A 26,037-nucleotide genomic window follows, 5' to 3' on the forward strand; every position below is an offset into this window, starting at 1 on the left:
CCAGTTGCGACCCACCCTACTACCTCAGCAGACTGTCCTCGCCCTCGTCAGACCGTCCCCCCCCCAGGGGCGTGGTCAGCCAACACTTTCCCAGGGGACCATCACAAGTCATAGAGCATAGCCCAGAAATGGCCACTCTGTGTTTTGGGCAAGGGCAAGCTCCATTTTAGCTACAAAGGCACAGGCAAGCTAAAAAATGGAATGGAATGTATGTAGAATCATTTGTTCAAACTGAATGAAGAATTTCCATTCAATAAATTTTGGTGAAGGACTTGCCGCACAATCTGTATATCTTAACGTATAATGAAATTCTAAGGTTAGTTATAAATATTGTGATGGTTTTAGTATAGATTCACTAAAAATGATTTCTCTAAAAAAAACTTTAACCAAATTATTTTAATCATTTAGTTTATCTCCCAATAGTTATCTACTAAAAGACCTATAACTGAGAACCATATATATAATTGACACACATGTTTAATACAATACATATTTTAAAGCAATAATACGACTTCAGTTCACTCAAAAAGGTGGAAAGGACATGTAGTTACCTCTCCCAGCCCGTCTGTCCCGTCATCCACATTTTCAGATGATGATTGTTTCTTCCAAGGTGATGATTTCTGAATGCAAGAATGAAGAACTAAATATTGAGTCACGAAAACCAAAATGTCTAAATCTAGTTAGGGTGGACCTATGGACTTCGGGGCAGATGTTGGCAATGTCTTTGTGATGTCAAGGAAAGCAAAGGCAGGAGATGCAATTAAATTAAAAAATGAAAAACGCAGTCTTCAGCTGCACCGACTCTATGCTCTCCATTCCCAGTAGCACGTTTGACATGTGTTAACCTCCACACTACTCACTGTGAACAAACAGGAAGCTGTACCTGCTGAAGTTGTGTTTTTTTGGTTTCCTGCACAATTCGATGACTCTATGCAGCACAGCATGTGAGCATGTGCCTATGTATGTGACTCATATAGCACAAACAGTGCGTCAAAGGTAAAACAGATTGTACACAGTAGGGGGCTTATGGCCAGTAGCCCAGATCTGCATTGAGAAGGAGTGGGGATAGCGGGAAAAATTCTCATGAGTGATGGTTTACAATTGAGAGGAGAAGATTACTGAGGGGAGGCTTAGAGAGAGGATCAGAGAAAGCTGTGGGGGAGAGGCAGGAAGGAAAGAAACAAAGTTGTGAAGTGGTGGGAGTGGGAACCCTTCAGAGGCAGCCTGGCATCGGGGTGAATAACCTTGGATGAAAGGGTAACACCACTACATTCAAACATGATAGGACATCAGGGTTGGCAATGGTGCATCCCAACCAAATGGGACATCCAACGCAAGGGCAGCACATCCAACCCCGATAATTCTAAATGATTACTTAGCAAACTGGCATACATAAAACCTGTTGTTGTCAGATCTCCAACACAGGGATAAGCTGCTGCCCATCCAATATTCATGCATGGTTTTACTTTACCTTCCGATTCTTAGCCTTGGGTGCACTTTTCTTTGAACCCTGTAGAGCAAAAATACAGACTGAGGGAGTAGTCGCTACATTCCAATGAAAGATTAATTGTCAATGGATGTCCATTAGTTTACATAATTTAGTCAAGTCCACTTTGCAATATTGTGAGCGATTACTTGAGATGTACCAAGCTCGGCCCATTTGGCCCACACCTGCATGCAGAAGAAAAGTTTTGTAAATTTAGGGGGTACTGCACCATCAGGTTGTGGTCTAAATACTGTGATACAACAAGATTGTCGCTAGAATATTGACTACAAGAAAATGTTGATAAGTACACATATGTAAGTATAAATGTACTATACTTAACTCCACCTCCTGAAGGTATATATACCTTCAGGTTACGTAGAGGTGAAGTTAAGAATAGTAAAGTTCTGTATTCTTACTTTCACAATATTTTAGTAGTTGATAATCTGATATTCATTCCATTTTGGAACACATATAACTTTGAAACCACTGTGCAACACAGACGTTAACCTTGAAGATTTCTGTTTATATAAAATACTTTTAGTCTTTCATTGTTTAGCCTTGAAAGACCTATGCGGTCCTGTATGTGAATGCTTCTATGAATGTTGCATTTATTATCATGATGGCAAAAGAAACAAATATTGATTCAAAACTATTTTGTCCCATGAATATAGTGCCAAAAATGTTGTCATTAAAAACATTTCATGGAACAGAATATCAATTGCAAGAATATTGTTTTTTGCATATAATACACTTTTTAAGAATATTTTTGTATCTATTATTGTTAACTTTAATTAAGTTGTAATAAAAATCTTTTTCAATTAATCAAATGTGTATTAGTATATTCATTGTAGGAGTTAGTATTACTAGTATAATTGTATCATTTTTTTACTATAATTTGTAGTTCTAAATGTGTAACTTAATTTTTGAAATGTATTTTATCATTTATAATGTACTGTTAGGTTTGTAGAGGAATAGGGTGGAGAGTTATTTAAATTATAATTTATTTTTAAGGTTGATTTTTTAGATGTAAATTAAATAATTCATTGCCTAATAATTATGTAAATAGTATGATTGTTTATTTGATGTTTTTATTTATTAAACTTTAATTTGTGAATCTTAATATACATTTGTTTATATTTTATTGTTTAATAAGTAATTTGTTAGTAGTGGGTTGCTGGGTTTATAGGGGAATGGGGTTGGAAGTTAATTGAGGTATAAATTGAGGTATAAATTATGGGTCTATAATATTTATCCTTTTTGATTGAAAATGTAACATTTAGGCGTCGATTAGGATGGCGGTCGGAAAACCATTCCGACTGACGTGGTAGCGGAAATTAACCGTCCGCAGGTACCACGGGAAAACTGGCGGTCAGATTAGGATCAACTGCCAGAAAAAGCCGATCGCGGCGGAACGATGACTGCCTGTAGCGGGCGGAGCGGGTGAAAAACCGTCTGCGGCGGTCAGATTCGTGGCGGAAAAACACAACCCCGCCACAAGGCCAGCGGAGTGACCGCACGCACCATTAGGATACCTTCGAGGTGACAATGGAACGATCCGCTGTTTCCGACTGCCGTGATTGCAAACAATGATGAATGGGAGAGCCGCCGGAAGGGCCGTTGCATACCCACCCCCGCAGTCGCACCGGAACTATTATGGCCGTCAAAAAAAAATACACAACAAGGCCATCAAGTGCACACATCAAACTAGCTCAGCCACCAAAAACACCTAACACACCCCAAGGACACACCCTCATGATAACTAACAAAATACTAATCCCAGGACAACCCACACAACACACCTGACATCAATACTAACATCAATACTCCATTTTGACACACCCACATAGCTAAGTATAAAACCTGCCCCTTCCCTGACCAGAATCCTTTGCACTACTTCAGCCCTGAAGGAACTAAAACCTGCAGCACATTGGATAGGCAAAACACCACACCAAACATCTCACCAGCACAACAACACATACACAAACCATCTACACCACCCCCACCCCCTCACACCTGCACCTCAAACCAGTTACACATCACACACCATGGCACAAAACAAAAATGCCCAAATTCACTGACATTGAGTTGTCAGTCATGACAGATTAGATAATAAGATTAGAACTACAATTGTTTGGTCACCTGGTCCAACAGACACCATTAGCCACCAGAGCACAAATGTGGGGAAGGATAGTCAACAAGGTCAATGCAGTAGGGACCACCCCGTGCACAAAGAATGAGATCAAGAAGCGGTGACATGACCTGAAGAGGCAGGTGAAACAGAAGAACTACACGAACCGTCAGCTGGCTCAGATGACTGGCGGTGGCCCTCTCATTCCACCAAGAACATTCACTGCATGGGAGGAGAAGCTGCTTGCCATACTGCATCCAGAGAGTCTCACAGGAGTAGCTGGGGGAGTGGAGGCTGGTAAGTACAAACAAATGTCTACCATCACACTGCTATGTACTGTCTTGCACAACTACAAAGCTACACCTCCATTCATCTGCACCACACACTCCCCAACACAGGTCTCACAGATTCAACATTCACTCCCTCTCATTTACCCCAAAGGTAGCTAGCAACATTCCCTGGGCTGCATGTGTACAGGCAGCCAGCACTACAACTCCCACCAGGGCCCCTGTCCCACAGCTCAGCAAGATGGAGCACTCCCACCACCCAACCCAGACGCATGTGGCAGACATTGCATTTCAACAACCAAACTAATCGGTAGGTAGCCATCTCCACAGGGAGGAGGGTTCGTGTTTAGGAAGCCTGCACCACAACTCCCACCAGGCACCCTTGTCCCACAGTTGAGCAGGATGGAGCAAACCCACCACCCAGAACCATGTGGCAGCCATTCTATTAATCATATCAAACTTACAGGTAGGTAGCCATCTTAACAGGGAGGGGTGTTTGATCACATCAAACTTACAAGTAGGTAGCCATTTTAACTTGAGGGGTGTATGTGGGTGGGAAGTCTACACTACAACTCCCAACAGGCCCCCTGTCCCACAGCTCAGCAGGATGTAGTACTCCCCCCACCCAAGAGCCATGTGCAACCAATCCCTTCCTCTGCTCCACAGGTAGGCAGCCATCTTAACAGGGGGGGGGGGGGGTTGTGACTAGGAAGCCACCACTACAACTCCCAACAGGCCCCCTGTCCCACAGCTCAGCAGGATGTAGCACTCCTCCCACCCAAGAGCCATGTGCAACCTATCACTTCCTCTGCTCCACAGGTAGGCAGCCATCTTAACAGGGAAGGGGGATTGTGGCTAGGAAGCCGTCACTACAGCTCCCACCAGGCCCCCTGTCCCACAGCTCAGCAGGATGTAGCACTCTCCCCACCCAAGAGCCAACCAATCACCTCCTCTGAACACAGGTAGGCATCCATCTTAACAGGGAGGGGGGTTTGTGGCTAGGAAGCCGTCACTACAACTCCCACCAGGCCCCCTGTTCCACAGCTCAGCAGGATGTAGTACTCCCCCCACCCAAGAGCCATGTGCAACCAATCCCTTCCTCTGCTCCACAGGTAGGCAGCCATCTTAACAGGGGGGGGGTTGTGACTAGGAAGCCACCACTACAACTCCCAACAGGCCCCCTGTCCCACAGCTCAGCAGGATGTAGCACTCCTCCCACCCAAGAGCCATGTGCAACCTATCACTTCCTCTGCTCCACAGGTAGGCAGCCATCTTAACAGGGAAGGGGGATTGTGGCTAGGAAGCCGTCACTACAGCTCCCACCAGGCCCCCTGTCCCACAGCTCAGCAGGATGTAGCACTCTCCCCACCCAAGAGCCAACCAATCACCTCCTCTGAACACAGGTAGGCATCCATCTTAACAGGGAGGGGGGTTTGTGGCTAGGAAGCCGTCACTACAACTCCCACCAGGCCTCCTGTTCCACAGCTCAGCAGGATGTAGCACTCACCCCACCCAAGAGCCATGTGCAACCAATCACTTCCTCTGCTCCACAGGTAGGCAGCCATCTTAACAGGGAGGGGTGTCTGTGGGTGGGAGGCCAGGGCTACCACTCCCAAAAGGCCCCCATGTCCCACAGTCCAGCAACATGGAACATTCCCCCTCAGCCAGAAGCAAGTGGCAGACATTGTATCTCACCAACCAAACTTACAGGTAGGTAGCCATCTTCATAGGGAGGGGTGTTTTTGGTTGGAGGGCAGCACCACTACTCTCCCTAGGCCCCTTTGTTCCACAGCTGAGCATGATGGAGCACACCCCCACCCAGAACCATGTGGCAGCCATTGCATTGCTCACCTTAACCTAACAGGTAGGTAGCCATCTTATGCTCTCTTGTCTCACCCCTGAGCAGGATGGAACAGTCCCACCACCCAAGAGCCATGTGTAACCTATCCCCTCACTCTGTCAACTACACATGGAGGTACCCTTTTTCACATGGAAGGGTGTTTTTGGGTGGGAAGCCTGCACTACAACTCCCAACTAGCCCCCTTGTCCCACCCCTGAGCAAGATGGAGCCCCCCAGCCAGAAGCATGTGGCAGCCATTGTACCTCACCAACCAAACTCACAGATAGGTAGCCCTCTTCACAGGAACGGTGTGTGTGTGTGTGAGAGGTCAGCACTACAACTCCCAACAGGCTCCCGTGTCACAAAGCTGAGTATGATGGAGTACTCCACACATCCACAACCATGTGGCAGCCATTGAATCTCAATCATCAAACTTACAGGTAAGTAGCCATCTTCACATGGAGCGTGTGTGTGTGTGGGAGGCCAACACTACAACTCCCAACAGGCACCCTTATCACAAAGCTGAGCAAGATGGAGCACTCCACACACCCACAACCATGTGGCAGCCATTGAATCTCGGTCAGCAAACTACCAGGTAGGTAGCCATCTTCACAGGGAGGGTGTGTATGTGTTGGAGGCCAGCACTACATCTCCCAAAAGGCACCCTTGTCACAAAGCTGAGCAAGATGAAGCACTCCACACACCCACAACCATGTGGCAGCCATTGAATCTCAGTCAGCAAACTTACAGGTAGGTAGCCATCTTCACTGGGAGGGGGCTGTGTGTGGGAGGCCAGCACTACAACTCCCAACAGGCTCCCTTGTCACAAAGCTGAGCAAGATGGAGCACTCCACACACCCACAACCATGTGGCAGCCATTGAATCTCAGTCAGCAAACTACCAGGTAGGTAGCCATCTTCACAGGGAGGGTGTGTATGTGTTGGAGGCCAGCACTACATCTCCCAAAAGGCACCCTTGTCACAAAGCTGAGCAAGATGAAGCACTCCACACACCCACAACCATGTGGCAGCCATTGAATCTCAGTCAGCAAACTTACAGGTAGGTAGCCATCTTCACTGGGAGGGGGCTGTGTGTGGGAGGCCAGCACTACAACTCCCAACAGGCTCCCTTGTCACAAAGCTGAGCAAGATGGAGCACTCCACACAACCACAACCATGTGGCAGCCATTGAATCTCAGTCAGCAAACTACCAGGTAGGTAGCCATCTTCACAGGGAGGGTGTGTGTGTGTTGGAGGCCAGCACTACATCTCCCAACAGGCACCCTTGTCACAAAGTTGAGCAAGATGGAGCACTCCACACACCCACAACTATGTGGCAACCATTGAATCTCAGTCAGCAAACTTACAGGTAGGTAGCCATCTTCACAGGGAGTGGGTGTGTGGGTGGGAGGCCAGCACTACAACTCTCAACATGCACCCGTGCCCCCCTTGAGCAGGATGGAGCACTCCACCACACACCCAGAAAGATGTGTCAGAATTTCTCTCCAAATGTGCCAACAGAACAGGTAAGTAAACAGCGCATGCACCTCACCATTGCTCCCCAAAAGCATGGAACCATCTGACAACACCAGCCCTCATATCCCACCAAAATTGGCACTGATCCAATTGCCACTTAAAGTGTGACTCACCAAATCACATGTTTGAGAAATTCAGTGCCCAATCATGCACAGCACTGAATGCTATCTGTAAGTGCCATGGGGGCAGAGCATCAAGGACCATATGAAAACAAAGCAAGCATGGTCTGTAGCACAAACAAAGCAAAGGACATGACATGACAAAGGTATGCATGAGATAACAATGGCTAGGCCATGCTCAGATGTAACGTCTGCCATGCAGGGTAATCAACAAAGATGCTTCACATAAAGTCGTTGTGCCGCTAGTCGTTAGATGAAAACATGTCCTTGCAATCACAAAATATGCACGTGGCGCATGGTATCTATTGAAATGTCACACCATGGACAAGTTATGTCTGTACCGCCACATCATGTCATGATACACAGTACTGTGCAGACATACAATGTGATAACCAGTAAACTAAGTGGTGTATAACCTGTAAGTAAGATACATCTAACACCTAGCTTGAGGGGTGCACTTCAATGTCTATTTCTCCTCTGTTCCACAGGTGATCAAGAACTGACAGCAGAAGAGGATCACACCAACCTGGAGAGCCAGTCTTCACCCCGTGAACATGGACTCTCTGATGCTGACTCCCTGAATTTTGAGGATGCGGAACCAGAAGCCGGCACATCAGGCATGCCAGGGTGCAACAGGTCCCAGGACCCCACTGTCCCCCCGCTACCACATCAGCAACAACAACTATGCTGACCCCTGCTGTAACGACCTGTGCGGCCTCCACCACCACGACCACCACCACTACCACTGCCTGCAACACTCTCCCTGCCTCAGGGGATGACCACCCAACCCCACAATCTGAGGAGGGCAGGGAGAGTAGGCGTGTGCATAGAGTGGTGATGCCACAGGTCTGGGACAGCAGGGCAGGTGGGAGGGTAACTGGGCGTCAAAACCAACAGGACACTGGGACCGAAGCCCTGGCCAACATCGCCAGAGTCCTTGGGGCCTATGAATGAGCCCAGGGACACACGGGCCAGGCTCTGGAAGATTCCCGTGAGCTCCGCCAGCTGCTGAGGTCCATGGACACCTGCATGGGCCAAATTGCGGACGTCTTGGGCCAGCTTGTGGCGATTCTGAGAGACAGGCCTGTGGCCCAAACAGCAGTTCCACCTCCCTCCAGTGGCACGCAGGATGACAGTTCCCCAAATTCCCCTGCGGCCACAGAGAGTCGGGGAGTCCTCAGACCCCGCTGAGCTCGCAGCAGAGGCCCCCCTGCCAAACATTCAAGGGGCTGTCCAAAGATATCCCAGGGAGGATCCCGTGGCAAAGCACCAGCCAAACGCCAGTCAAGGGGGCAGTCATGATGGCACCCCTCTTCACCTTGCTATTAACTTTGTCGACTGTCCTTCCCCACACTGCCAGGTTAATGGCATCTGTCTGTTGGACTGGGTCACCACATCAATGTGGTGACTACTCGATTGTCTCATCTTCCATCACTGACAACTCATTGATTCACTTTCCACCTTTTTGTAAATATTCACTTCTCTGTCACATATACCCATTGTAAATAAACACTCTTTACAAACCTATGTGTTTGTGTCAGCTCCATGTGTATCACAGGATGCACAATGTTCACTCTGTTTACAATATACCAGCAGCAGTGATTGTTTTGAGCCATTGAGAGGCTGAAGGGACCTAGGAAAACACAAGAGAACACTATTCACTTGTCTGGTGTTGACACCACAGCCATTACACAACACTTGTCATCCATGTACTCAAATCTGCACACATTACAATATGCAACACTACTAACATAGACATCCTGTAGCTGTTCATGACCACCCTGTCCCAGAAACATTAGCAGCCAGCACAGATTCAACAACAAGCAGCAGTCACAAAGCTCACTTAGGCCTGTTCAGCAACAACAAAATCTGCAGACAATGGCACCGTTGTATGTTTTCACTCACCTTCAAGAAAAGTAGTGGTTGATGAGCTGTTGACGCAGGTCGACACCTTCCACCGACTCCACTATCCTCGTCACTGGACATGTGTGGGTTTGCAGGCGGTGGCCTTAGCTGCTCATCTGCATCCAGGAGCAGGGGGATCTCCTTGCGCAAGGCCAGGTTGTGGAGCATGCAGCATGCAACTATGATCTGACACACCTTTTGGGGAGAGTACATCAGTGCGCCTCCGGTCTTGTCCAGGCAGCTAAATCGTGACTTAAGCAGACCAAATATACTCTCCACCACACGATGTGCATCATTGTAGCGGACATCCCCCGGGGTCCTGGGATTCCTCAGTGGGCTCAGCAACCAAGGCTGGTTGGGATATGCAGTCACCTGGGTGTGAGAGACACAGACCAATGTTGCAATCCAAACAGTAGCTGAGAACAGCATGTCACACATACAGAACACTTCTTGACTCTGCATACTCACCCACAATCCATGCACGCTCTGGATGCAGCTTTGACATCAGCTGTGGTACGATGCTGTTACGCAGGATGTGGGAGTCATGGGCTGATCCTGGAAATTTGGCACAGACATGGGAGATTATCATATCCGCTTGGCATACCACTTGCACATTGATGGAATGGAAATGCTTCCTGTTCCTGTAGTTGTGCTCACGTGCCTGTGGTGGAATCAGGCCAACATGTGTGCCGTCAATGGCACCAACAACATTAGAGATGTGGCCAAGGACATACAATTCACCCTTCACACCTGCCAATTCATGCCTCCTGGGGAAATGGATGTATCGGTTCCTGTTTGTCATCATAGCAGAAGGGACATCACGGAGCAGCATGCTAAACATAGGTTGCGACATCTCACCTGCGGTGGACACCGTGTACTGGAACGAACCAGTAGCAAAGAAATGCAGGGCCGCCATCACCTTACAAGTTGGTGTCAGAGCAGTCGGATAGGTTCTGCGAGGCCTCAGCTGGGGCTTCAACAGAGCACATAGGTCTTGTGATAAGGGTGTGAAATTGTAAGATCATGCCCCTATATGTGACCTCCATGACACAGGTAGCCATTCACAGGCCAAGGACATTGAGGGGTGTGCAGTGTTGGACACAGTGAGTCTGCCCCAAAAAATCATTTGCAATGTAATGTATGTCTTGCTCCCTCACATACTGCATTGCAGATGTGGCTTTCTTCACCTTGCTTTCTGTGCTGGCATTCTGCATGTGTATGAGATGGCCAGGTACGGTGTCCCTCCTCATACCTGCATGCATCTAGGTATGATCATCTCATGCTAATGTACTACGTGTCATGCTGTATTGTCTCTGTTAAACATATCTGAATAGATGTGCTGAGTGTGTGCTTGCACCTGTACTAAGACACAGTGGTACATAACCCAGTGTCACTGAAATTTCCTCTCCTTGTCTCCCATGCCTTCAGCTCAAAGTCCACCAGCGTAAGGCCATATGGAGGGCCATTGCATGCAAGATGTGGGCTCTAGGCGTCTCCAACCGACGGCACACACACTGTCACAAGAGGTGGGATGACATCTGCCGGCTGAGTAAAAACGTGGCAGAGATGACGCTGGGGCTGCTCCCTCGGACTGGAAGGTTGGCGCGCAGGAGCATGACACCACTAATGGCCCGCATCTTAGCTTTGACAAAGCCTGAGCTGGATGAACGTTTGAGGGCTCATCAGCAGCAAGCTGGGGGTGAGTATTCTGCAAAGGGTGACTTCGGGGGTCATTGACTGCATGTATTCCAACCCTGGTCCAGTGATGGGCTCTGTGATGTTGCTAGTGTGATGCAATAGCTTGTAAGTGGCCTCTGTGTTGGGTGCAGCTGACATGCATTTTGGCTACATGTACTTTTTAATGTCATAGATGTAATCGCCCTTGACATTGCATTCTGAGTTGTGGCCTTATGGCATCGGCTGCATTAGGGGAGTCAGGGACATCCCATGGCAGTGAACAGCAGTGTGCCTCATCTGAGTGTGCTTTCGTCAATGTGTACAGTGCCTGACCTTGAAATTGTGTGAACTACACATCTGACACCAATGTGAAACTGTATTTGTGCACAAAAGCATGACATGGTGGATGGCAGGAGCTCTTGGCCATTGCTAAATGACAATTTGGAGTCTGTATCTGTGTTGCCCCCTTATGTTGACTCCATATGTTACTGTGACAACATGTTGGGATGTGCATCTTTTCACCCACAGAGACCTAGGTATGCTCACAGTGATCTGTATGTCAGGTCACACGGTGACAAGGGCAAGCTATTTGGCTGCGTGGACATCACATGGGTCAATTATGCCAAGTGTACATGCTGCTAGCAATCTTTTGAGTTTTGAATTTAGGTTGCAGAATGTTACTGCACAGGGTGATGTGCAACGTGGGGGTATCATCATCTTGTTTTGTGCACTGCTTGCATATGATGTTTGTATGTATGGCACTAAATCAAACCTACATCTCTGTCTCCTGCAGCATCTACCGAGGGCACAGAAAGACATGGGACGGACACCAGTGGTGAGGCATCTTGCATGACAGCTACACATGATCTCACTGACACTGATGTGAACAGTGCCTCGGAGGGGGACAGGAGTGTCCTTGAGGAATCCCGCCCAGAAACACCAACCTCTACATCATCTGACGCCAGCGGTGACACCTCGATGTTGGCGGGCAGAGGAAGTGGGAAATCTGCACCCTCTTCCACCACACATCGTCAAGTGCCCACCCTCCCATCTACTTCCACTAGTGCTGCCCATACCCGCATCAGTAAGAAGGGAAGAGTGTCCTTCCCCCCAGGCGCCTCTGCTTCTGCCCCTGTCTCCCCTGCTGCCCTCAGAGTTGAGGCAGTGGACCTTTTGAGCTAGCTGTATGTGGGTCAGACATCTCTCCTGAATGCCTTCCAAGACCATGACAAGAAGTTGGTACAGGTAGTTGCCTTCATGGAGGGCATTCATTCAGACGTGGGTGGGCTACACAGGACTGTCCAGTCTTTGTCCTCTACAGTGACGGTAGCCATTCAGCTGTCACAGACTCAGAGCCCAGCTTGGCCCCTTTAGCAAGCCCCCTTCCAGTGGCTACATCTAACGATAGTGACCACACACCACAGCCCACAGGCTCCAGGTACACCACACGCAGCACACAGCAGCAGCAGCCCAAGCGGGCGAGAGTGCAGACACCATCCCCGAAACAAACGAAAGTGACACAGGAGCGCAAAGGCAAAAGCCCTTCAGGTGACACTCAGGGGCATCAAGCCAAGAAGCAGGCCTCAGGCTCACATGCCTCAAAATCAGCCCCATCCAAGGACACTCCCGTCCTAAAAGCATCTCCCAAAGACAGGCAAACAGTTGCCGTGCCTGCTGTGAAGCTGGTGCCTGCTAAGAGTCCGCAGAAGAAGCCCTCTAAGGCAGATTCACCCACAGCCTCAACTCCCACCCACACCCCTGTGAAGCTGGCTGGGAAAGGAGGGCACTGTTGGGGTTCACCTGGTCAACAGGGGATGGAGGGGAAAAGGCAAGGCCAGGCCAAGCGTACCGCCAGATCCAGCAGATCCCCACAGGGAAGGCCACCACCTGCACCTGATGCTCCTGTGGTGGAGAGTGTGCCTGTGGTGCCTGCTCCACTTCCCACTTCCCACTCCTAACAAGACAAATATTCCCTATCGACTCCCCATGAAGTGGGAAGGCACCCCTCCACATTCTCCCTCACACACTGTGTCTCACGGCAGCGTCTCTGCGTCCCCATGCCACCACACCACCCAGTCCAAGCAGCCCTCCGGCCCCCAAAGCTACTGATGCCTCTACCTCTGCTGGTCTTCCTTCTCCCAGGTCCAGTCCTCCAACTGTCCATGACAATCAGCCACCCCCCAGTCCAACTGAGGCTCAGTCCTCCTCCCACCCCTACTCTCCCACAGCGGTGCCTGGACTGCCCATTTTTATCCCCCTAGCTGTGTTGCTTCTTATGGCAGTGTACGGTGTCACCCATTCCCTGTGCCGGTTCTCATGCACACATGTGCCTACTTTCAGCTATGGACTGGCCACTGGCCTTGCTGTTTATTACTGTCTTTGCCCATTCCCTGTGCAGGTTCTCATGCACACATGTGCCTACTTTGAGCTATGGAATGGCCATTGGCCTTGCTGTTTATTACTGTGTTTTCTCATTCCCTGTGCAGCTTCTCATGCACACATGTGCCTACTTTGAGCTATGGACTGGCCACTGGCCTTGCTGTTTATCACTGTGTTTGCCCATTCCCTGTGCAGGTTCTCTTGTACCTACTTTGCACTTTGTACTGGCCACTGGCCTTGCTGTTCATCACTTTGGATGCCCATTCCCTGTGTAGGTTTTCATGCACACATGTGCATTTTTTAAACTATGGACTGGCCACTGGCCTTGCTGTTTATTACTGTGTTTTCCCATTCCCTGTGCAGCTTCTCATGCACACATGTACCTACTTTGAGCTATAGACTGGCCACTGGCCTTGCTGTTATCTAGTTTTGATGCCTATCTGGCTAATATATAATAAAGACAGTTCTCCCTGTTGTCTGCTGTGTCAGTGTCCTTGTTTAATAACATCTTTTCAGTATGGGTATGGTTTCATGTGACACATGCTCTGTATGCCACTTTGACATTGCCAATTGCTTGTTTTACTTTTTAAGGGTTTGCCAGTGGTGAGGGGCACTTTAGTTCTTCTTCATTCTGGGGCTTGAGAGTGCAATGATGGTTGTTTGTGATGACCTACTGTTATCCTAATCATTCTATGGTCAGGTTAGCTAAATTGTACACATGTCATGTTAGGATGCACTACCAGCACAGAGGGGAATTCTATCCACGGGATTACAGACAGGCTGGCCAGGGTCCATCATGTCTGTGTGCTCTTTCTTGATGTGTTAACAGCAGTGTTGATGTATGGTCATCTGGTGATGGCCTGTCTTCCTAGTCACATGGGTACATTTGCATGTGTGGATTTGAGTGGTCATGAAGTGTGAAGGGGGTGACTTTGTCAGTAGTGTTGATGTGTGTGTGCCACTGCAATGCCAACTGCAGACATAAATGATCCAGGAGCCAGGTACCAGTTTGTTTGAATTGTCAGCCCTGTGCTTGTGAATGTGTGCACATGTAGGAGTAGTGGGTTATGCACTGTGCAGTGTGTTGGTGTGTCCATGCACTCCTGGGGGATCACCTACTTGTTGTTGCTGCTAGTTGTGAGTATGCAGAGTGTGTGACTGCCAAGTCTTTGTTGTGTTTTTTTTTTTTTTTTGTAAACAAATTTTATTCGTCAAAGACACGTCATGCGAAGCTCCGTGACCCAGAGACTTCAGCCATATCAGAAGACAACATACCAGCTTTGACATTTTCCTCATGAGATATCGTGTGTAAATTACAAAAGAGACATGCAGAACCAATGCAGTCCCCTCCCTTAAAAAAACATAACACCACCCCCCACCCCCCTCCCCCACCCATCGCACTGTCCATCCAGTCAAGGCAGCAGATCTATGCTCAACCACTATTTTGTGCCGTCCATGACCCATACCCCCCAAGCTCGGCTGCGCCCGGCACTCCAGTGTGCCATGCCTCTGTAGGGCTGGAAGGAGACGGTCCACCCCCCACCCAACTATTCCTCCAACATGGGCTCTAAATCTAGTCCCCTGTAGTCTGCCCAGCGCTTCCATATTTTATAATGTTTACGGGGGCAGCCCCGCGCCACATAGATGGGGGCCTCCAATCCCATACAAAAATCGAGACCGGTCTTCCAGACAGATATGGACGGTGCAACTGGCGCCTTCCACGCCCTCGCTATATCCCTTTTAGCTAGCGTAAAACCCAGGAGCATCAGATGGCGCTTATAGACATTGCCCCCTATATCCTCCATCACATGCAAGAGCACCAGTTTGGGGGACCGTGGGAGATCCCACCCCAGCACTTCCGACAGACAGGTCAAGACCCCCCGCCAGAACCTAGTTAACACAGGACAGTCCCATATCGTGTGGAGCAGCGTCCCCTCAGCAGTCAGGCAGCGGAGGCAATGCGGAGAGGCCACCAGGCCCGCCTTATACAGCCTAACTCGAGTGAAATAGACTCTGTGCAAATACTTAAACTGGATGAGCCGAAGGCTCACAGCAACAGCCGCCCGCGTGGCGAGGCCAGAGCCTCTGTCCAGTCCTCCTCCTCCAGCTGACCCACATCCCCCTCCCAAACCTCTCGGAGGTGCTGCAACGACGGGGAGCAGTGAGTTACCAGGGACTGATATATTCTCGAAATCTTGTGGTCTCGTAGGTCCCCCATGAACACCTTCGCCTCAATTGGACTAAAATCGTCCAACACCTCAAGCCCCACCAGACTTGGGGAAAGAGCATGTCGGAACTGCAGGTATTTAAAGAATTGGGTACGCGGCATTTGAAAGTCCTTCTGAAGCTCCTGGAAGGATTTCAGAATGGGCCCCTTCATAACGTCACCCAGGGTGGAAATCCCTATCGCATCCCAGTCCCGAAAACCGGGGAGGGCCGCCAGCTGCGGCAGACCCCCATTTCCCCAGAGCGGAGTCTCCCCCGTAAGGCGATTCCACCACCCCGTCCTCCGCAGCGCCTGCCTCCAAATCTGAAAGACCAGTTGCGTCACACTAGGTAGTAGCCGTCGCAGCGGAGCGGAATAGAGGAGGGTGTGGAGCGAGTGATCACCCATTAGGCGGCGTTCAAGGCTATATGCCGGATCCGACCTGTCGCCATACCACCATTCATTCAGGACCAGCAGGTGGGATTGTTGTGTTTTGTTGATCAGCCATGTGTATTGTTACTGTTTGTGCTCACTGTGCAGACCTGCTCTGCCACACTGACATTGTTGGTGAGTTCTCTCATGCATTGCTGTCACTTGAGCCATTTTTGGCTCCAGTATGGTATGTGGGTTTTGGAGTAATACCATCCCCTATCTGTGCTTCAGATGCCTACCCATTGTGAGTGACTCCTCCGTGTATTTGTGCATAGTACACTCCTGACCTGTCCACTACTGACGTACACACCACTTTACTCTCATGTCAGCTATCCCCTTGGATTGCCAGTGTGTGAGCCTCCCCACCACTTCATTTGCTACATTATGCTTTGTGGTGCTGATCTGTGCACAGGACCAATGTGCCACTCTGGACAGTTTTCCAATTAGTTATGTGTGATTTTCTTGTATTGGTTTGCAGTCATGGTTGCTCATGTGCAGTGTATCTGTTTGTGCTGCACAGTCCTCTGGTCATGTTGTTTTCACCTTGGTGTCCCTGAGGTGTGCATCTGTGGGTGTTGGGTAAGCTGTATGTGTGTTTGCTGAGGTACTGCTGAGTGTGGTGTTGTCTGTGTGCTGTGCTGATTTGTGTTGTGGTAGTACATGGTGTGACACTGGGATGTGTGTGCTACTGATTTGGTTGGTGTGCACACACTGCTTGGCTTGCATGCAGTTGTGTCAGTGTATGTTGCTTTGTACTTGCCTGGTGTGCATCCCCTGATGTCCAGCTGAGTTTGCAATGTGATGGATTGGCATGTGCATCTGTTGTGTTTTTGTTGTGGATGTATGCAGTGTTTGGCCTGTGTTGGCTTTCTGCTGACAAATGCTGTGTGTGTGATGTTTTCTTTGCATTACATTGTGTGTGAGTTGTTTGTGCATTGTGATACATTCAGATGTGTGTTGTAAGTGTAGTGTGCATTACTTGTGTGTGTGTCACATGCAGCAAGGTGTATTCTTGTGACTGGGCTTGTTTTGAGTGCACACTAGTGCTATGGCCTCCTACCCTTGACCTGTCACTTGTCAAGATTGTGCATGTGCATGCTTGTTGTACACTATGACACCATGTTGATTCGATGGGTGGTGTGGTGTCTCTGTGTTAGCTTATTGTCCCATTGATCCCAGTTTGTGTTCATGATTGTTTTGAGATGCTGCACTTCTGTGTCTGTGCATTGGTCCTGGTTGACAATGGTGTGTACTCCTGTTCTGTCTGGGGTCCCATTGCCTTTCCACTGTTTTGCTGGCCATATGTGGGCTTGTTGGACTTCTGTGTATGTTGTTTTAGAGGTTTGTGTTTGGCTATTGTTTTTGTGTCAGCATTGGTTCAGGCATCCCTGAGTTTGTGTGTGATGTTTGTGGATGCACCCCAGGGAGTGTGATTGGTTGTCAGTGTACTCACAGGACATCATTTGCACCATTCTGTGTGTTTAACACTGGCGTTGAGTGCTTCAGGTGTGAGTTGGGTAGAGGAGGGGTATGTGTGAAGGATCCAACTTGTGTTTGACAGTCAGGGAGTGTGACAATGAGCCATGTGTGTTGTGCAGATGTCATACTCATGTCAAGTGAGTTGAGACAGATGTGTGGCTGATCACTGTTTGGCTTCAGACACTTCCTATCATTCCTGTGCCTATGGATGGCTTGCCTTGATGTCTCCCTGAATTGTTGAACAGGGCTCACTTTGGCTAAATTCCACTCACTGTTCCACCTATGTCTGATTTGATGAGCTAAGGGTGGTGTGATATGTTCCTTCTCTTGCATGTGATGTACACAGGCTTTGTGGCGTGCTCCATGGCTTTCCTGCACTGTGCACTTCACTTTTGGCTATCCCATTTATTGTCCTCCATTTTGCTGACATCTGGTATGTGTATGTGGCTGTGTGTCAGTGTGGGGTGTGTCTGAGTGACTTGATAGGCAGTGTGTACAGTTAGGTGGTTGTTCCTATGCAGTGTGAGTGTTCTATTTTGTGAGTGGACTCAGTTTGCTTGACATGAGTGGAGGGTAGGTGTGGGGTGGAGGAATGCCCTGCCCCTTAGCTTCTGTGCAGGGTGTTCCTCCTCACCCCCACCTTTGAGACAGGCTCCCTGGTTGTGTGGTGTGTGTGGGCTAGAGTCTGGGTACACCTGGCAGATGAATTGTGCAGGGGGTGCACAGGAGGAGCACACAGCATGTCCCCAAATGGGTGTGGAGGGCGTAGTGTGTGAAGGGCAGAGGTGGGGCCCTTTTACTCTTTGTGGACTGCCCATGCCCGGCACTGGTGCCCTGCCTACTACATTGTGTGCAGGTTTTCCCGTGTCTGCACTGCTGCGGTGACGTGACCGGGACATTGCTGTGATTTCTCGGTTGATGGATGACCCGGGTGCGGAGGGGTGATTTAGTGACAGGTAGGACCTGTGTGAGTACACTTGGGAATGTGTTCCTGTCCCCACCAGAGTGTCTGATGTGGACAGGAACTGTATATCAGCCCATGAGTTGTGTGTTGTGGTTGTGTGCGGAGTTGTGTGATTGCGTGCCTACGGCGTTGTCCACGACGGTCTATTATTTGCTGGTAGTGGATCAGGTACAGCACCGTAAAAGCTTGTAGAGCTGGATCCATTGCGGTCGGGACCGGGTGGAGGGGACCGTGAGTCTGGTTTTGCGCTCCGCTGTCGTGCTTCCGCCGTCTCCGGTTGGGTGGTTTCTCAACTGCGGTGTGCCGGCCTGTTTGGGGCATCGTGATTTGTACGGCGGACGGGACGTCATTCCTCACGGCGGTGGGTCTCTATTGGCTCCCATCACTGCGGTGGCGGGAGGATTTTTATGGCAGTTCATGTCGCACAGCGGCAGGCTGGAAATGAGCTATGTTTGCCCATTGTAATATGGCTGGCGTGAGGAAAATTACATTTTCCGCCACCGCCAGCACCGTGGAGGTGCCTCCGCCCGCCATCATAATGAGCCCCTAATTCGTTATTAATTTTGTAATTTGTTTATTGGATTCATTGGTATTTTATTTATTCTGTTTCAATTGGTAATGTATGTTATATTTTTGTATTGTTTGCTTTGTAGTTTAAAATTTAGTAGCAGGTTGTTGGGCTTGTAGGGCAATATGGTGGGAAGTTACCTAAATTATATAAATGATGTTCTTTTTATTATAATTACATTTATAAATATATACTACGTTATTCATTATGTAAATGTTTTAACTGATTAAATATTATTTTACTTATTTAATTTGTAATTTATTATTTATACTTAGTTTAATTAGTAAGCTTTTTTAGCAGGGGATGCTGGATTTGTATGTAGAAAAATTGGCTGGGAAATTATTTAAATTACAATTATTTTTTAATTAATTTGTCATGTTATTTAAATCTAATAATTGATAAATAATTATCTTTTTATTTTGTTTTTTGTTATTTGACTTATTTATTAATTGATAAGTGCATTGAACAATACTTGTGAAATATATTTCATATTTTTTATTTTTCATAATTATATTTGTTTTATTAAAGAAGCATTTTAGTCTATTAACATTTTCTTTATATATTAATTTATTTTTTGCATTTGCAATTGTTTAGGTTATGAGGTAGAAAGAGAATTTTATTAAAATTTCTAATTTATTTAAAGGACATTTTGTATTTTTATTATTAATGTTATTTTATATTCTCCATATGCATTCCATTTCAATTTATTGTAATAATGTTATGCTTTTATGTATTTACATGTTTAAAAAAAAAAGAATTATGAGTTGGAATAGTAAATTTAACCTTTCTGACGTCCAACACTTTCTATGCTGTTGCTACTATTGGAGTAGGAGTAGTGAATCTAACAACTCTGAAGTCCAACACAGTCAGATCTGAGTGAGAATTTTAACTCTAAGGACCTCATTACGATGGTGGATTGACTTCAGTCCGTCCGCCATCGTGTCGGTTATGGGACCGGCCGCCTACGAGGCGGTCTACCCACAATCCGAATATTGATGCAACCGCCACCACGGCGGTCACATTCCCTATCTTTTTCATAGTGGCAGGGCTGCGGTCAGCAACCCCTGCCGCAATTAAAAAAATATGGAGTGTATATAACACTGCACTACATGGCAGACACCATGCGGTGCCTGCCACATGGTGCAGGTTTATGTAGGGGGGCACCATAGGTGCCCCCCAGGGCACATGTCCCTGCCCCAGGGATTAAGGGGGGCCCGCAATGAGCCCCCAAATCAGGTTCCGCCAGTCATTTTGCGCCGCGGAAAGACCAGCGGAAAGGGATATTATAATCAGAACAGCGGTGCCTGACAGCCACTGCCGGAATTCAGGGAGATGCAGTGAGTCCGACGGCCGGTCAGATCGAATCTGGCCATCTGGATTATGGTGGTCGGTCTTGCCGACCACCACGCTTCCCCGCGCCATCATTATATGGCGGGGTAAAACTGCTTTACGATGGCGGAGGGACCACCACCGACAGCCTGTCAGTGGTGGTCCTTCAGCCATTGTAATGAGTCCCTAACTTCTTTGAAATCCAACACTTTCCTGCTTTTGCTTACATTGTAGTAGGAATAGTATACATAGTCTATGCAAGGTGTAACACAATACTTATTTTTGTTAAAATTGGAGTTACATATCTTATTTTAGATTTCTTATTTCTTTGCAATTGTAACTTTTGAAATAATGTGTTCTTGTTAATGTTGATATTAGATTTAAAAAATATTTTTTGGCTTTAAATGTTGTTTCTATTATTAGAATTCTATATAATTAGTATATATGTTTTTGTTAATAAATGTTATTCAATTGTAATGTTGTATTTACTGTTAGTATTATTCATGTAATCTTGTACAATTGTTTAACTATAATTTAGATTTTTTTTAAACATGAATACATTTTAATTTATATACTTATTTTAAAGTAATATGTAAACTTTAGGTTAGAGATGTTTGCTTGTTTTATTTATATGCATTTTTACTTTTTCGCTATTATTAATATTTAAAATCTAACTTATTTAAAAATTCTTCAATTATTGATACTATATTTAATCTATCTATCTATCTATCTATCTATCTATCTATCTATCTATCTATCTATCTATCTATCTATCTATCAATCTATAGATAGATAGATAGATAGATATATAGATATGAATTTCAATATAATTTAGTGATGCTATTCATTTGATATTTTATTATTTACTAATTTAATATTTATAATAAATGAGCTATAATTCAATATTTATTAAAAAAATATATTCTTACCTTTCCTTCTTATATACATAAGCAGCTAATGATGAAAGAGACAATGTAGATGAGGAACAGTCACACACATCTTTGTGTGAGATATTCTTTTTGTAAGTCTCAAACCCTTCAACCTTTCAAAGTTGATTATAAAGACCATCCCTCAAAGGCATAAGAAGTCTAAGGTGCAGTCTCACGCTCTCGTGGATAATCACACAGGTTTTTGCTAAAAGAAATTTTGGTATAGAAAAATGCTGGATGCTACTTTTATTTACTCTTGACTGTACTCTTACATGATGTAAGGTTGGATTTGAGTATGTGACATCAGAGAAAACACATTTAGCAGGCTTATTCTAAAACTTAGCAAGAAGGAACCTCAACATTTTATCTTGACAAAACGACCAACACAGCACATTGTGTCACTTGTTAAATCATTCAGTCTTTCCACATGCACGTCATTTATTAGATCACCAAACCCAAACACTCAGGTCTTTGGTACAAGCAAGGCGTACACAAAATAAACATCCTGTTGCTCAAAACCAAACAGACATCACCAGAATGACAAACTTGGAAGCATACACAAAACATATCCCAAAAGGAAAATGTGTCTATCAGTAGCAGATGAACTCACAGGCTCAAAATGACAGGAAAGCACCCCTTAAAAGGGCCTCCAGGGAATAATGTCTCAGTACATGCCACACTCCATCTGACATCATCCAACAAAGCAACAGTCTAGAATGCAGATGCAGAACGGGGTAAAAATCATTTTCTTCTCTACACTATATGGTCTCTTTATGTCAAAAAACATTGCATTCAAATGCCTCTTTCCTCCAATCATTTCACAACCTCGCTAAGTGCACAAATCTACTGCCATCTACTATTCCATTGCAGATAAAATCAGCAACAAAAACAACAACACTGTTAGACTATACCCTCATACAGCACACCCATATGAGATACCTTCATGTTCATCTTGAGGAACACACTGACTTTTAGGTTACTCTTATGAGCATGATATTCAACACGTCTCCATAATTGAGGTATCCCCAGAGACTTTTTCGCCTGCTCCTCAAGATTGCCAGAATCTCATTTTTAACAGAGACCACCAATGCTTCAGTGGAAACTGGCCACATGTTTTCTATCCCAATCTCAACTTCTTAGCTGATTTTTGGAAAGAGCAAAGCATTAGAGGTGCAAATCAACATTGATTAGAGCGACCCTCTAAAATGGAACCAATCAGACTTCTGCCCTAGATGAAGCATATCCGTAGCAGAAGCCTGATAGGTGCTTCCAGGTATTCAACTGATTCCTCCGGATAATCTATTACACACTTAGCAACATCCACAAAGGGGGCTCCCGCTTCCTTGTGCTTCTGGACCTACTAGCATCTTTCACTACTGTTGATCACCAGCTCCTCCTAACTAGACACTCCTTGAACATATAAATTACCCAGACCTTATTCCGGTGGTTCTCCTCTTTCCATTCGATCATCATCATTTAACTCAAATGGTGATCTCAAGGGCCTATTGCTCCCTGTCACTTGTAGGATACCAGTAGTCCCCAACGCTATTCCCATTTCTATATTTACATACATTCACAAGGCACTCTGCTTGTTACTCAGGTCTGCACAACCTATCAATACACCAACACACATTTGTTCTCGTGATGTAGTCAGCAAACAACATTCCCCAACTGAGACCCTGCCTGAGTCTTCTTCAATCCTGAATGTCTACCAAACAGCTTAATATAAACCTTGTAAACCCAGTATTAGTTCATCTTCTCTGGCAAAATGGCAATGCCTAATTCAAGCCTTGCTAGTAGATATAAACCCTAAGGTTTTCACATGCATGCTCGCACTATATGAAAGCTTATTCAATTTCTATATTGAACTTGGAATTTCATTCAAGATTGTTGTGGTCAAGAAAGCACATATAGGTGGATATTTGTCAAGCCTTCTAGCGAACATTAAGCCCCCCAACCCTGCATCAATGCTATGTACGACTCTGGAAACTCCAAATTGATCCCTACTGCAATACAGATTACAAAGATCCACACTAGTGCATCATACAACACCTCATCAAATGTAAAACATGCTCTATCATCAGCAAAACCTTCAACACCAGCAAACTAAACCATCCTGCTACACGCATGAAGACTCAAGTCGTCAAAAAGAAACATTGATTATCATTATTATCTCCTGGAGACCCAGGCACCAACCACGAAAGGACAAATGTGCTGCACCTTTGTTCTAACGCAGCTAGACTCAGGAATTAGCTATATGAAAGATAATCCCATCTCTCCCCAATGTAAGGAATGAACTAAAGGCATTTGTCATTGTTTGAGCATGCTGCTCTCGCCACTTGCCAAGGAGTCTCCTCAGTAGATGTTCTCCAGTGACATGTGACCTGTGCACACAAAGCTTGCATCCGAATACTGCAAACCTCATGATCCTTGACATTAAAAATAATGTACAAAATAATTAAATTCTGTGCTGCGAGATCCTGTCTTATTAACAGGGAGTTAAATACAGTTTCATTGAGGAGGTTTGGGATTACCAATACTAAAATCTGAAGAAAGGGATTAGGAAATAGGTATGTTTGAAGAAAATGCCGAAAACGCTCATAGGAAACATGGCCATTTAAAATTCAATGTTAGTTAATGCGTATTACCAAAGTGGCATCAAGCAAGAAAAACAGTCTTCCTCCAGCTATGCTGTCTAACGCAGATTTGCAGGTAGTGTCAAATAGTTTCAGGCATGTCCATTGACCTGCCCAAATGTTCAAAAAGCTATTTTGGAGGCAAAAGGCCATACATTTCAGGGTGAAACAGAATTCCCTACCAATGCTTCAGGCCCACATTCACAAGGCCTGTTTCCAGTTTTCAAGTGGCTGAATTTACTTTCTGAGTTACTGCCTGGTCTTTGTATTTAATTTGTGCACCTCACTGCCCTCACATTCCTACACAAATAAAGCAGATGTCTATGAAATTAAGCTCCCTTAGCATGCCTTCCCGGCAGAGATCTGCCGGTATCTGGTCTGCTCCCAAACATCCTTTGTTATTTCCTTGTAGCCATTGAATGCACTTTCAGCAGAGCTACTAAAATCAAATTACTTGTCAGTGTGTGGGAGGGAGCCTTTCTACAAACCATTTTTGTTGCATATTTACTAATATCCAGTTCAGTAAATAATTCAATTTTTGATCAATTTTATAAGGCCACAAAGATGATATCTCTAGCCCAATTATGGAGACAAGAAATTATATATTTTGTCTTGTCCCACTTGTAAGGACTACATATCCATGTAAAATGGGTTACTTTGACCTCTGCTGGTCAGGGCTGTAAGGGCAGCTCTAGTGCCATTTCTCACCTCACTATGTAAGTGTCCACATGTGACATCCAACCTTTGTCATATGGGTGCTAGACCAGCCTGACATTATGTAAGAGTCAAGTATGTCAACTGAAAGTATTCATATTAATCATGTGTAAGGATATGAACACATGCATAGGGAGGTGTTTAGAAGCAGGCTCCTGTAAGAAAGTAAAGTATTATGTGAGGAGGGGGGTTAGACCTCACCATGTAACACTATCATGATAGGCCAAAGATGGTCCATGGATTCACACTAATAAATCTTTAGCTTTGTCCTGGTAGTGTGGCAAAGAGCAGCCAGGCTTTACTGGGGGAACATGTGCTAAGCATTTCACAGTTCCAACAGGGGTGATAAATAATTGACATGACTGGAGAGAAATCCAACACCAATTTATAAAAATAGAGTGTATTTTTATAATGTAGACACCTAAATGAACAGAATCGCATACATATAACTGGAGTCCTAGATTTTTGAAGCAACATAAAATCAGTGCTAAATAATTCATTGAAAATTTAACACTGCAGTCAATGGGAACAACCACTAGTGACAATCGGTCACTTGCAGATCAGCTTACGTTGGGCCCTTGCTGTACAAAGGTGATGCAGGTCCCAGGAGCAGGCCCCAATAGTCACTTAAATTATACCTGGCTGATGGAGTTGTACTGGCTGTCCCTGTTGCTGAACGGGAGCCGAAAGACAGCTGCTTTTACTGCTTTACACAGTGCTCATTAAAACAAGATGCAAAAACACAAGAATGGGGTCGTTGCTGGCATCGGTCACAGGTATTGTGGAATGCAGTTTCGAATTAAGGGGTGGGTTACCACATCGACATTCAACAAGCCTCTACTGTGATAAGCTCAGCTGGGAGCTTCTATGACGTCTGGAGGTCCAGGGAAAGCCGGTAGTAGCTTCAAATGTTGGACTACAGTTCTCACATTGCAATAGTCCATCTGGATTCAGCTTATCCCTTGAGTGCTCGAAGACCACTGATTCTTCAATTCCTGAGCGTCGGTTTATCTGCAATTTGCACAGGACTAGTCCTACTTGTACAAAGGAGTCTGAGTTTTCTTACGGCTCTCGTGGGGGTCCCTTAATATGAGGGAACCGACCTTTAGCCTAGGACGAGTCTTTGTCATACAGTTCCAAGAAGTGTTGCCCCAGGTCCAGAGTAATCTTCTCTTTGTTTGTGCAAGTTCCTGTTGTCGATGACATGGGTCCCTTCTGTGTCCTCTTTGATGTAAGTTGTATCAAAACTGACTGACAGAAGCTCAACCACTGACCTGGTCAGCTCTCCCCGCGCAGCTCCACCAGTAAGTGCTGCCCTGTGAGCCCTAGGCTCGCCGTCTGGCTGTAAGTTTGAGGCCCTCCTCCACCTGCAGGCTCCTTCCTGCGCCTCATGCCTTGAGGTACAGTGGATGAGCACTCTGCTC

At 46.3% G+C, this 26,037-nt stretch overlaps 1 protein-coding gene across 1 annotated transcript in view; it reads right to left on the reverse strand.

The window, feature by feature from the left end:
* LOC146809047 (uncharacterized) overlaps positions 1 to 26,037 on the reverse strand; it is a 523,889-nt gene that overhangs the window by 342,704 nt on the left and 155,148 nt on the right. The window contains exons 10-11 of the mRNA XM_085615855.1: positions 1,472 to 1,510; positions 552 to 620 (exon numbers count right to left, since the gene is read on the reverse strand). Of these exons, the coding sequence (XP_085471981.1) occupies positions 552 to 620; positions 1,472 to 1,510 (108 nt within the window). The remainder of the gene's footprint in view (positions 1 to 551; positions 621 to 1,471; positions 1,511 to 26,037) is intronic.

The sequence above is a fragment of the Triturus cristatus genome, chromosome 7 (genome assembly GCF_964204655.1).
Source record: "Triturus cristatus chromosome 7, aTriCri1.1, whole genome shotgun sequence".
Lineage (NCBI taxonomy): Eukaryota > Metazoa > Chordata > Amphibia > Caudata > Salamandridae > Triturus > Triturus cristatus.